The sequence below is a fragment of the Archocentrus centrarchus genome, chromosome 1 (genome assembly GCF_007364275.1).
Source record: "Archocentrus centrarchus isolate MPI-CPG fArcCen1 chromosome 1, fArcCen1, whole genome shotgun sequence".
Taxonomy (NCBI): domain Eukaryota; kingdom Metazoa; phylum Chordata; class Actinopteri; order Cichliformes; family Cichlidae; genus Archocentrus; species Archocentrus centrarchus.
The window spans coordinates 17349137-17363800 of NC_044346.1; the positions used below are offsets into that span (position 1 = coordinate 17349137).

The 14664-nt window shown below is 38.9% G+C and overlaps 1 protein-coding gene across 1 annotated transcript in view; it reads left to right on the forward strand.

Annotated features, from left to right (window-relative positions):
- The window catches only part of fbxo41 (F-box protein 41), a 54844-nt gene that overhangs the window by 24623 nt on the left and 15557 nt on the right, over positions 1-14664 (forward strand). Inside the window, exons 3-4 of the mRNA XM_030736411.1 lie at positions 4390-4597; positions 10862-10935. Coding sequence (XP_030592271.1) covers positions 4390-4597; positions 10862-10935 — 282 coding nt within the window. The remainder of the gene's footprint in view (positions 1-4389; positions 4598-10861; positions 10936-14664) is intronic.

Sequence of the window (14664 nt, forward strand, 5' to 3'; positions counted from 1 at the left end):
GTGTGGCGTCCATCACGGGGTTGGTTTATCCATCTCCTGATACAGCTGAATAATTAATTAAGACAAATTAAAGATGCATGAAAATTTAGATCCTGAATCACAAATGCCCTAATTTCGAGTGCATAAAAACCAAGCTCAACAGTGACTATTCCTAGATGTTCTCAGATAGCTATATGCTACTTTTCTTGGAGGCTGAACTAAAATGATACTCAGTTGTTGTTTCCTCTGTTTATTAAACGGAATAATGAAAGCAAAACGTCAGCTTCAGGTTGTCTAATGAAACGTCTCATTAGGTATAGCTCTAAATATTAAATCAAAGTAAATAGTACTTGAAGTCATTAAGCATAATGAGATGCATCGTTTAGTGTAGGATGATTTTAATGACATAATCTGCAGAAGCATTTTGCTTATTCATGTCATTATGACTTTAAGACTTCTACATCCAGCATTTACCATATGGGTTTTGAAGACCGTAATAGTCACGAGCCGTAAGAACTGCAATAATTCACTAAAAATGTTTTAATTTGACTGGAGGCTGTTCCACGGAAACCTTATTATCTATGAAAGATAATCTTATATTGTGCAAACGGGGAACTATTCTTATCATTGGTTGTTCTGTTATTATTTATCCCTTCCCTTCCTTGAGGCAGAACAATTTTATTTGTAAAGTGAATTTAATACAGAAAGACAGTTTTATGTTATATGTCTCACTATAATACGCAAAATCTCTCTGTCTGCAAATGATCAGGAGCTGAGCATCCAAACTTGGCACATAGGTACATCTTGGGCCCCTGAAGGTTTTTGTTTATATCAGATATTATGATGTCATCCAATTGCCAAGCAACAGCATGAAATGACCCATTTTTAGCATTTATGCACCTATATCACCTTTTATAATAGCATATAATTTTATGACAGCAACATCTCATTTATATCCACAAAAGTTAAATTATGCATGACAGATCACCATGCCATAACATTGCCTGGCAACCACCTAGCGACGGGCTAAAACGACTTGGGCCAAAAAGCTGTCACTGGCAAGGTACCACAGAAGTGCTGGGTCTGAAAGATGCCACTGATACCAGCAGTAATGCTACTTTTAAAGGCAACACTTGTTACTGTATTTGCTTTTCATATATTTCTTTAACATGTGAAGTAACTGTAGGAGGAGCCGCCACAAGAAATTCACACATAGTTTGCAGATTCTTTCAATTATCGATTTCTTTCCCACAGGAATGAACTGAATTATGTAATGCCACTCTCACCTGTTGATATGTGGGCTGGTTCTGAAATGGCACCAAGGAAAGAAGTGATTTCCATCTGGAGCTGGGTCAGCTGAAAAGAATTACTTAATGGAGAATTAAAGGAGAACATAACATTAAAAATTGGATTTAAATATACCCAAAGACATAGTGAGCACTGGAGACTGTTGGTACTCCTTTATCTTCATGGGGTTAAAAACAGATCCTGGCATGTCTGTATGTTCACTTTGTCCTCAGTGATATAACCAGCTAATGTGTTGTCTGGATGTTTCCCTTCTTCCTTTTGCAAAACTAGAGATCGGAGTTTACAGCGTGGTGATAGTAAGACAAGAAAATTTACAACAACACACATGCTTTTTCTCTGTACATTAATGCAGTGAGTTTTATCTTCAGCTGCTCTTTTAATCAATTTACACTCAAGTCTATACAATTCAGTTAGTGAAAATGAGATAAAAATCATGTTTTGTGCAGTTACTACGTGACTTTAAGCTCCAATTACAATTGATCACATTTCAACATGAGAGAGAGGCTGTTTAATTTTGACATAATTTCCAGATTCACTGATTATTTACTCATTGATGTTGTGGCACATTCATTTCTGCCCTACAGTTAGCTACCTTGACTAATTTTGGAGTCACAGCTTTATGATCTTTGCCTGAAGATAAGAAAAGTTTTCTGTGTCAGACTCAAAGCTATTTTTATAGCTTAGATTGTCCCCATTTCAGGAAAAGTCATTGTGCGTGCTGTTGCTGTTTTGGATTCTGCATTGTATGATAGTTTAGTAGCAGCAGATGTTTGACATTAATTTGACATGAAATAAGCAACTTTGTTTGTTTCATGAGCACAAATCTATTTAAATTGAAGGGATATGGATTAAATGTCTCTATTCCATGTCTGTAGGAATGCTCTGAACCTTTAATGATTTCCTTTTGCTTCCTCGAGGTCAGATGACTGAAATACCTTATTAAGCTCTCTTGACTGCATTGTTTAGACAGTACAAAACTGGGATGTTTATAAGGACACACTGAGAGATGCATAAAGGAAAAAGACCTGAAGCTGTAGATCAGTGTCCCCTGATCCCCTCCAATTAAGAGTAGTTAGCGAAATGTCAAAAAAGTAACTTAAAGGGCCAAATTCTCATGTTTTTTACATCAAATCGCAGACCGGAAGTAGGGGGCGTGGCCAGATGCGGCCCGCGGATCGCGAGTTTGAGACCCCTGCTGTAGATGGTCCTTAGGTGGACTGCTTTGCAATGACAGATATGAAATATTCCATACACATCTGTTTGTTGATGTGGAAAGTGGCAGTGAGACATTTATTGATTTTATTTATCAGTAGAACAATGATTGTTAGTTTGTATCAGGCAACAAGGGCAAACATTTACTAGATCCAACTTCCTGATGTGACGGTAACTGAAGTGGTGCCTCAGTTCAGGTTAAGGATCAAAGGACTGTGGCCCCTAAGTTGTGGAACTTGCTCCCATTGGACTTAAGAGCCTTGGACACTGTTGATTCCTTTAAAGAAGAAACTCAAGACGCACCTTTTCAAGCTTGCTTTTATTTAATTCCACACATTTAAGCTGTTTTAACTGTAGTGTCTATGCCTTTTTACTTATTTTATATTATCAGCTTAAACACTAAAACTGTGTCGGTGTTTTACGCTCACCTTGTCTCTGCTGCCCACAATAATTTATTGTAAGTTTGAAGAAATTTCTCTTTGTTCCTTTAGGCTCATTTGGACCAAGTCAAAGTCTGTTCCCATCAGTGTAAAGGGAATTTACTGATCCACTTGGGACAGCTTATGTAATTCATGATCCAAACTAAAATTTGACTATTGCTTTCTCAGATGACAGAACAGAATCACTGCAGGAATGGTTTCTATTGGGTTGGCTGTTTTTGGACGGGATATGGCCTTCCCCACCCAACACACACACACACACACACACACACACACACACACACACACACACACACACACACACACACACACACACACACACTCAGTCACCAATCTGCTAGTGCTCTAGCCATCCAGAAGTATCTTTTCTGCCATCAGACTTATGCTACAGTTGAATAGTCCAGAAAATGACCTCTTATCTCCTTTTCCTAATCACTATTCCTCGATGTTGATGGAAATCAGTCAATGTCACAAGGTGAAGGAAAGGTGAATCTGACTGCACTTACACTAAACTCCTTAATAATGTGATGAGTTGTCTACTTTATGGAAACTACAATGTTCAGAAGACAGATTACAAAATGTGCATCTTACTTAAACCCAAAATATTTTTTACCATGTTGTTTAATGCACCTCATATAAAAGACAGCTACAGGTGAAAAATATCAGTTCATGATGTGGGATGGAATCACCTTCTTTCCTTTGATAAAGGATGCTATAGGAGGTAATAAAGGAAGCACTGACACACCTTTGAGCAGCTCTTATTATGGCTGCCACACATAGATCTGGGTCACTTTATTCTTAGAGACATTTGGGGCTGGTCAGCATCTGTCAGCCTTTGGTTTTATGTGAATTAACACTTGTTGAGAAGCTTGTGTTGCACTTACAGCAGGTTAACAAGTTGTCATGAATTTGAGTAAACTATCTTCTTTTCTACCTGTCCCTGCTCCACTCCGCCCATCTCCTCACACACATACGGTGCCAGCAGAGGAGGATAACTGTGACAGAAACTAGTGCAACTATAATTGAATGCAGAATGCATTGGAGAGTAGTAAACTGCCCTGAAATTAAGACCAAGGCTGTCTGGGTCACACGCTGTCCCTTGAACTGTCAGGAATTTGCCCTGCTGTGTTTGCAGTATGAGGATCCAGCCACTCTCTCACCCTCTGTTTCTTTGCTCACTCTGCCTTTGTAATCGTGTTGTTTGTTTATCTGTCAGCAGCCCTCCGTGTGCATAGTCTGTTTTTAAGGGCAGTACAGCGGATGCATATTTGTGAGAGGTTTTTAAAGGCGGAATCTCACAATCACATAAATAAAGTTTGTTCAGTGCACAAAAATCTCAGCAGAACATGTGTGTTTCTGTCCCCTCCACCCTCCGGTCCTCTTAATAGCCGATTTAAGAATGCTTCTAGCAAGAATGTCTCATTAACACTTCCTCCCCTTGTTCCCACAGGGAAGTCGCCCAGATCGACCAGTTCCTCCAGGAGACGGCAGCCCGTGAAGCCAACGCTAAGGTGCGCTTGCAGCAGTTTATTGAAGAGCTTCTGGATCGAGCTGATCGTGCCGAAAAACAGCTGCAGATCATCAGCAGCTGTGGCACCACACCGAATGGCAGCCTGGGACGCTGCAGCCTGCAGGCCTCAAAAGGCAATGGACGCCAGGTTAGGATGCTTGAATGCACATTGCTGTAGGTTGAAAAGCACTGTGACTACTGTGGCTTCATTTTGTTGAAGGTAATTTCTGTTGAGACAAAAAACATAATATAAGATGTTTTCAGTCATACACAGCACCTGCTATACAAATGGGTTTTTAAATATTTAACTGGTGTTTTGTTTTCATACTTTCTGCTATATAATTTTGTAACACATTTTTCGTAAGATAATAATTTTACTTTTATTGTGAATAAATAATATTTAAGTAGTAATTGCATTTTTTTCCAATTCCAAAGACTCTTAAACGCTATAAAAACTGCAGGTAACTCCACTTCAGACATTCTCACAGTCATTAACAGAGCAGCTTACTGTTGATGAATAGTACAAAAGCATAGATTGCATTGATTCATGTCTCTGTAATGTACCACAGGTCGAACCGGTAGTAGACTACAAGATCCCTGAGACAACAATCTACTCTGTTTTACTAATCTGAAGAGCAGTCAATGCCTATTTTTCATATATCTGCAGTTAAAGTGAAATAAGCTATAATTATGGATTATGGATTTGTCATATGTACAGTGAAGAAACATTGTTTTCCTGTACAATGAAATTTTTACTTTGCTGCCCACACTGGATGTCAAAATACCAAAAATAGATAAAATAGATGAAATTAAGCATGCAATAAAAATAAATATAACTCTCGAAGAATAAATAAATAAAGTTGTGTACATGGATGCACCAACTCTGATATTTTATTCGATTTGCTTATTTAGTTTGAGTAGTTACTAAAAAAATAAATCTTCATTATAACAAATAAAACACAGCCAGACTGTTTTATCAGCAGGCTAGTATTAGGCATTTGCCAATCTGTATTTAAAATGGTCGATAAGTAAGACGTAAAGAGGACTCAGTAGAAACACCCTCCAACCTTCATGTAGAATAGAATAGAATAGAATGCCTTTATTGTCATTATACAGGATGTACAATGAGATTGGAGGGCCACTCCTGTTCAGTGCCATGTAACAGAAAATCAAACTCTCTAAAATAAAAATATTATAATCTAGTATAATCAATATAATCAAGAGATATACAGAAATAAACAATGTGTAAAATATACAAAAAATAGAATGTATAAAAATATATACATACATTGGTGCATCTGTACATTGTAAGAAAAGTAAATATGTGTATACATATAATAATGAAGATGATGAAAATTGCACTTGGTGAATGAATATTGCACTAGTGAATGAATACTGGATATTACACAATATAGGAATGTTAGATATTGTTCAGTATGAATGATATAATATTGCACAGAGATGTGGATGTTGCACAGTTACAGTGGGTGAGTGTGTGAGTTCAGGGTGGTGATTGCTCTGGTGAAGAAGCAGTTCTTGAGTCTGTTTGTTCTGGCTTTGATGCACCTGTAGCGCCTGCTAGAGGCCAGCAGGTCAAACAGGTCAAAGCCAGGGTGTGAGCTGTCCTTGATGATGTTCCTGGCTCTGCTGATGCAGCGGGAGGTGTAGATGTCCATCAGGGAGGGGAGAGGGCAGCCAACGATTCTTTGTGTTGTCTTGATTACCCTCTGAAGCCTGACCCTGTCTGCCTCAGTGCAGCTGCTGTACCATACTGTGATGTCAGTGTTGACGTTGCACAATTTGTCCAACTTCCCTGTTGGCAACATGTGTGTGGAATGCCACAAATGCAACAAATATTGCCCAGGGAGTGAGCTGCCTCGGTGGAAGTTTGTACACTTCCACCGAGTGCTTCTTCTTATATAATATTATACTACAGTATATTTCTAACTCACTATACAGCTCATTCTCTTTCTTTTTCTCTTTCTATACTTTATTTAAAGTTATAACACATTTTGGGGTCAACTTGAAAGAAAGGCAGATGTGAAATGTAAACGTGAGATCAGAGGTCAAATGTGACATATTTGGATGCCTACTATAGTGTAATTTTTAGAATCCCCATATACCAGCATCACTCCTAAACAAACAAAGGCAGCAGAATTTTAAGCATAGTTTTATGAAAGTTTGACCTTATTTGACCTTGAAAAAGAGGTCAGAGGTCCAAAGTAACATGTTATTTAGAATCCCCAAATATCATTCCCTATATGCCTATATGTTAATACATAAGAAACATCGTTTTAATAAATTTTCACTTTGACCTTCAGATCAATATTGACTTTGAAGGAAGGCTCAGAGGTCAAATGTGACATAATGTTTTAAATCTTTATACGGTGCTTTCTTTATGTTGACAATACACACCACATTTGTAACTTAGTTTCTAAGTTATAAGGCTTTTTTTTCCCATTTTGGACCAATAAATCATGAAGTTGACCTTGAAGACCTCGGTGGGTGTAAGCCAAATTTTAACGGATCATTAGCATGACCCCACTCTCCCACTCTGCGCCCCTACAAAGTTCTGTCAGAATTGATTCAAAGCTTTTTGAGCTGTTGTCAGTGGCGGTGCCAGGGGGGCACTAGGGGGTGCTATAGCTCCCCCTGGAAAAGTCATAGCACCCCCCGTAGCACCCCCAAGAAAATAGCTTGTGCATGTGTGTGTTGAGACCTGAAAGAACAAATGATCCTTCATAGCACCCTCAGTAAAATGCTTAGCCACCCCCCCCCTTAGCACCTGCAGAAAAATATTTCTGGCTGTTGTGTTTATAGACGGAATGACACACGCATTCAAGCGTTCCCAAAAACAGAATCTCCATGGTGGAGGTGCTTAGCTGTTCATCGCACTTTTTGAACACATTTAGCCAGCGTCATTTGGTACGGTCTTGTTGACTTTAAACTGTACAGATTTGAAATCAAAAATACTGAAATACAATAGTTACTTAAGGTTACTTTTCTTGGATATATAATGTTAATATCACTGTACAACAGATTGTTTCCTAAAGATTAGATTCTTTTTTATATCCATGCACTTTATATATGATGGTAGCCATGCCACCGTTAAACTATTTGCATTTCTATGCCATTATGTAGAAGTAAGATTTCTCTGAAGATATGTGGGCAGGCCAAGCTACATGTATTTAGCTGATAATGTACACATCATTCTATGTTATACTTAAGTGGTGCTCCTTCATTAAAGGGTTATTACAGTAGGACTTATGCTTAGCGTCATGTTCCCTATTTATTTAACATTCAGCATCAAAGCTGTGGGAACAGTGAAGCTGTGCAGCTCAGTACATCCTGATAAGAAAGTGTGCACCCATTAAAGAGTTGCCTCTTCCTCTGAAAGCTGGAATGCAGCTCTTCATCTCCAGGCTCAATACTCTAACCATGCCTCTTTGCTCCTTTTGTTTTGCTGTATTACACAATGATTAAAAAAATATATAAAACCAGAAAGAGTCTGTTCTTAATGTCACTTATTCAAATTACTGTTCAACACTTAACCAAAAAAAACAAAAATAAAAAAAACAGGTCACCTGTTTCACAGTGCACTAATGTGTATGCTGCCATGGAAACCGTTCTTGCTCTCGCTCAAGATTTAGGCATGATTTTTAATCAGATGTGATGTGGTGCAGATCTGCCTGAGAGAAATCATGTCCTGAGATTACCATCTCTGAGTGCGCAGATAACCTCAGCGTCCTCGGTTTATCAACTTACAAGCATTTGACCAGTTACAGGAAAATCCCGAAATAAAGTGTTTTACTAAGGAGTTACCACACACTGACATTTATTAGAAAAGTCACCGGAACTCACCGGTTTTCTAAAAGGTATTCCATCATTTTTCATTATCTAGCATCAGAAATCTCCAATAGGTCTTCATTTGGGTTTCGAGCTGGCCATAGCATATGATTCACATCATTTTCATACTCAAACCATTGAGTGAGCCTTTGACCACAGGCCAGAAATGTTTCTTTATAGGATAAAGGTGATGACTGATATATTGATTCACACTGATCCTTTCCTCTAAGGCCAGGCCTCTCAAAGTGTGGTTCTTGGTGACATTCTTCTGCAGCCCATGAGCCCGATGAGGGAAAATGCACTAATACACATTTCATTCATCCGTAATTCATGTCAGACTTCTTTTTTTACTCTAGTGTGACTGAGTCATAACCAAAACTCTGTGGTGCTGGATCCCTAAATCTGCTCCACTCACTGGAGGGGGGTCGGGGTTTTTTTGTTGGTTTGATTTTTCACCTGGTTGTAGTAAGTAAACTGGGATTAAGCTTATTTTCATTTTACTGTGTTAACAGGCATACTGTACTGTCATTAATAAATTGTTATGATATGAAAGAAGTACAGGCTCAAGTAGACTAAAATAGCTTTTTAATGGTAGTTTCTTGCTAACAATAGTTAAAGAAAGGTATCCTCTTTCTTAAGCTATATTATTTCTTTTATACATGTTTTGTTTTTTGCCTCACCCTGAACCGGTCACAGCAGATGGCTGCCCCTCCCTGACCCTGGTTCTGCTGGAGGTTTCTTCCTGTTAAACAGGAGTTTTTCCTTCCCACTGTTGCCAAGTGCTTACTTATAGGGGGTCATCTGATGATTGCTGGGTTTTTTTCTTTGTTTGTTTTGGTTTTGTTTAGTATTGTAGGGTTTGTAGCCCACAATATAAAGCACCTTGAGGCGACAGTTGTGGATTTGCGCTATATAAATAAAATTGAACTGAATTATTGGAGAGACACACGACCTGTGACTACCTACATTCAGTCAGTTTCACGTCTCCATGCTTGTGCACTGTAGGACTGTGAATAATCAGCATGACAAGTACAAGTGTGGAGGCACTAACTGGTTGGCACCTTGTTACACTGTCAAGGGAAGCCCAATGATGTCTCTATCTCTCTATGCGGCCTCAGTAAGGTCACCCTTATCTTCCTAGGAGACAGGTTTCATAGTGACAGGTGTATTTTAGGACTGGCAGTGAGAGAAGGGATGGTTTTTCTGCTCGGTCTCTAGTTCATTCAAGGTTGACTGTAATGTATTTCTTCACAAGAAATGGGAATATACAGCAGCTTTATTTTGATTGTTGTGTTTTATTATGTTTTGGGTTTGTAACAGAGAGCAGAAGAGGTAGAAACAGGCAAATGCTGGAGTTTGGCTCAAATTTAAGTCAGCCAATTGAGTTATCCCTCCAGATGAATGCATTTGATTCAAACCATTTCTTGGAGATGTGTTCCCGTTCTGTCTTCACTGCAGTCTGTCCAGGAATGAAAGCCACGGATGATGCTCGCCTGTTTCCTCCACGGTCCATTTTCACTGGCAGTATCCCACAAACAAGCTGTGTGAGTGAAGCAGAGAAAAAGAGAGGCGGAGAGAGAGTGAGAGTGTCTGTGCTTGTGCACATTTTCCCTCTGTGGCACGTCGCCGGTTTGGTACACAGAGTTCCACCTGGCACTGCTTCACACACACACGCATACTTCAGTGCACATGCAGCTTTGAGTGTGGTGTGAAAGAACAACAAGGAAGATTTTGCACTGGCAAATGAAGAGAGTCAGATTGCACACTTAGAAGCAAATAAATTTAAAAAACCTGCTCTCAGAGCTGCAACCGAATATTTTAGATTGTAGGGTTCTCTCTGCAGTGATGAACAGATGTATTGATTGCTCAGTCAGTCAGGCCCATCCAGCATTTTGCTCTAGAGAAAGATATTTTGTCTACTGTCCATCCATGCATTTTCTTCAGGCTATCCAGTTCAGGGTTGCCAGCTGTCATGTCGCACAAGGTGGAGTAAGCCCTGGACCCAGGTCGCCAGTCTAACCAGGGGCTAACACAGAGACACACACCCATTCACGTTCACGTTTACACCTGTGGCCAATGTAATTGCCAACTAACTTAACCTGTGCATGTCCAAAGTCATGTATAGGTTAGGTTAATTCATTTAGATGAATTGTTTGTTTGCACAGTACAGTACCTACTCAAATCAGGAAAATGAAATGTGTTGAAAACACATCACTAAACCACACACAATTAACTTTAATTAGAAAACCAGTTTTGTTATTCATTTTTTCTTCAAGCAGGCTGTTTATTTTTGTAGTGGTTCTAATTTAGTGTGACAGCTGTTTGTTAGTAATACGTATAGTATCTTGTCCTTAAATTAGATGTCTTATCATATTATGTTTGTTGTAAGATATGTACAATCACATTTCTCTATCACAAAATTGTCATAAAGATCAGTCCATAAAATAACGTGTGAGCCCGCTGAGGAAACATAGTAAGCCTGACATTTTATTAATAACATGTTTTCGTCTGTTCTGACTCTTTGTTTTCTTTGTCTCTCTCTCTCTCTCTCTCTCTGTCTCTCCAGAGAAACTCAAGCATCTCTGGGAGCACGAGGGGAATGTACCAAGTGTCAGAGAGACGTTCCTCCCCCAGCACAGGGTGGGTCAGCAACACACTGCTTTAGTTCAAAGCTGCACATTCATTCTCTTTCATCCTCCTCTCATTAATCTAATGTCACACTTTTTTCTGACAAAACACATACGTAATACTTATGCTTACTCTGTGTTATATTGGTTAGTATAGGGTCTGCTGGGTTTTGCGCGCTGCTCTTGGCAGAATACTGGCTAATAGTGAAATGAACTGGCTACATTTTTTAAGTAAACTAGAGCACTATTAGTAGATCACCCTGTGATTGTGGCATCACACTAATTTGCCCCATAACCTAAGTCCTTGTTGAGGATTTCTATGGCCAAAGTAAAGTTCCCTCCATCTATCACTTATCCAGGCTGATCCAAAGTAATTATGCATTATGGGATGAAATTATCTCCTTTCCTTTCAGTAAGGATGGTCCAGTGTATCCTCTGCTAAAGCAGGTAATAAATGAATCAATGACACTATTCAAGCAGAAGCGTAGATACCACATACATTCAAGGAAAATCGATTACCAGAATAAAACAGGAAGTGGAAACCACAAAAGAAGGGAGCTAACACATTGACAAAACGAAGCAAGACAAGGACAGTGAAATCCAAACAGTAACCACAGTTCAACAAATACAAGACTCAAATACCACGAATACAAATGTAGACTCTCACTTTCTGGTACTTTTATTGAGTACAATGAGAATCATCCATGCTTTGTAATTGCTCTATTTAATGTGGTATAATTACAATGATATTTCTCGTACCAGATAATTAAGGAACTCTGAAACTTGCGTTTTTTTTTTTTTTGGTCCAGGCAGAGATTTATATATATATATAGCTCTCTAATTTTGAATGCATTTAGCACACCTCATCTTTTGTACCTACTCAGAGTGAAACTGTCAGTTATATGGAAATGGTAGTCCTAGAGCTTCCAACAGCAGTCTGCTGCGCTTGCTGGCCCTCATCTTTTGTATGGTGTGTGTGTGTGTGTGTGTGTGTGTGTGTGTGTGTGTGTGTGTGTACACACACACACACACACACACACATATATATATATATATATATATATATATATATATATATATATATATATATATATATATATATATATATATATATATATATATATATATGGAAGCACTTGCCATAATAATAGTGTGACAGTATTTTTGTGACGTCTTTTGTTGTTTTATATGTTTTTGTATCTATAATATTGCAAGTGTAGGTCAGTATTATATTCACATCAGGGAGTCTGAGACATGCACACATTGACTCCAGAGGTTATACAAAACTTTACGCTAACAAAAATTATCATTAAAACCTCTAAACATCTGTTCAGTACACCTTCTCAAAAGTTAGTATTTGTTGCCTTCTGTTTTATGTTATTGTACTGGCTGAACCAAACAGTAGCCTCAGAAGTAGGATAACAGCCCATAACTCAGTTTCAATGTTCAAAGTTTGGGTCGTGCATAGGTAGGCAATTCAAGCAGCAAGGGGGCAAGCAAGAGTCCAAAAACTGTCTAAAAATCCCAAAACTCCCCCTACGCAAAACGTACAGGACTAAGGCAAAAAAAAACTGTGGTCCAAAAACTAGCAGGAGGTCATACACAAGAGAATCACAAAGTCACAGAAAATACTGGAAAGCTCTACATTTGGCAGGGGACAAATTGAAGCATGGCTGTATAAATACTGGGTGAGTAATTAGGCCATGGGAAACAGGTATGGGAGGAAAATAGAAACAAAGAGAGAAATTAGCAACAGTAAAACCAGGCAAAATATTTCAAAGTAAAACAGGAAATGATTATACAGAGTCCATGCCAGGCATCACAGTTATGTTAATTGTGTATCTTTGTGTTTTTGACCAGAGCAAACAATCTGAAGGGATTTGATGGCAATTCATTTTTCAGTATTTCGTAGAACTGTTTTTAAAATAAACAGATAATTGCTACAGACTTTCAGGACTTTTACAGTAAGATGCTGAGGGTTTCTCATGTGACATCATGCACACATTGAGAGTTAACTGCCATATTGGATGTGATACCACCACCTGTTGCTGGGTGAAATCGGTTGTAAAGAAGGTGCTGAACCAAAAACCTCTCAGTAATTGCAGATTACTGCAGATTACCAGGTAACACTGTTCTTTTCCATGTTTGTTTGAAAATACTTGCTAACTACCAGCCGGTAGTACAACTTGAGAGAGTCCGGCGCAAACCGCAAATGGAGAACGTTCGCCTTCAAAGTAAAAGTTGTGCCTCAGTGCTGCAGCCAACATGTTTCAATTTCATAGTTTCCATTTCTGGTTTGTGTTTCACTTTTCATAATTTCACTACACATCAGAAAGTAGCCTTACAGTGTTTGCAGACAAGTCCGTTGCTTCCATCCAAACTATGACTGCAGCAATATGTTAGCAAACAGTGCAATTGCAAGAACATTTTACCAGCTGGTTGGGGAATATATGTTTTTCCCAAGCAGCAGGTGGTTGCCGGGGGGAGGGGGGTCACTGACCAGTCTGTAGGCATGTGTGACTGGGACTTAATCATTTTCCCTGTCACTGCCACCAAACTTCAACAACCACTTATAACTGGTAAGGAAATATTCAGTTTTCCTTCATTACTGGTGGTTGCCAGATGGTAGCAGTCCAGTCTCTTGGCCTGTGTAACTGGGGCCTTATTCATTGGATCTTGTATTGTCACCATGATTGTTACACATCCAAAATTGCCAACAAGTTGATGTCATGTGGTCAGTGGTCACGTGTTTGCAAAACCTCAATTGAGCAATTGAGCGACGCCTGAGAACAACTGTCTAAGCCTTCTGCCTTCAGTTATTAAAAGCTGTTTTTATATCTGCAATATAATTTTTCGTGTTTGAAGCTTAATAAAGTGAGTTAAAAAAAAAAAAAAGCTGTTTAAAGATAAAGAGTGTGTTCAGATGCCATTTTTACTGGCAAATTTATTCAGTTTGCACAACTGCAAACTCCTTTTGCTATTAAAAATAATAATCATGATTTACTAACAGCACACAGGGAAAATGTTGCAATCCAAAGTCACTGGTGTGGCTAATAAAGTGGCTGGTGAGAACAGATGCGTATCCCTGGGCAGTAGTTAATATTATAAATATTGGTAAATAATGTTTGTAATAAAGTGACCCTTCTCTGGATGAATCCTGTGCTCTGTCAGGGCTGTCATGATTCATCCAGAGGTTTGCTGCCCCCATCCAGACTCTCCCAATGCCCTAGATTTGGCTCTTGTAGCAGAACAGATCGGTTCCCTTTCTGCTGCATCTGAATGGTGTGCATTACTGTGCTCTTTCTGGAGGATGCATAAAAACAAATACATGCATGCTTATACTGTATTATGTTTGTCAGATTGGAAGTAATAAACTGTGCCTGTCTTCTTTGTAGGGTTCCCACCACCCCCTCTTGATCAGGTTTGCTTGTTTGGGAGATTATTGGTCAGTATTGAAGTAAACTAGTCTAACACCTGTATTTGGCACAGATGTTTCTCTACACTTGACCTTCTGCTGGTGTTAGTGTCCTGAGCTTGGCTTATTTGTCTACTTTTCTCAAAAGCTGGCAGTTCAACAGTGTTTTACCCTTGTAGGAATCTTTGACCATCAGGATTGTTTTACATGTGTTAACCAGTCAGTCTGCTGAATGTCAGTTTTTGTGCTTCTGACTGACTTTTGTTCTGGGAGGTTGCCATCATCTGCTTTGAGGTCCACCAGACTCCATGCATGGATGTTGTGTAA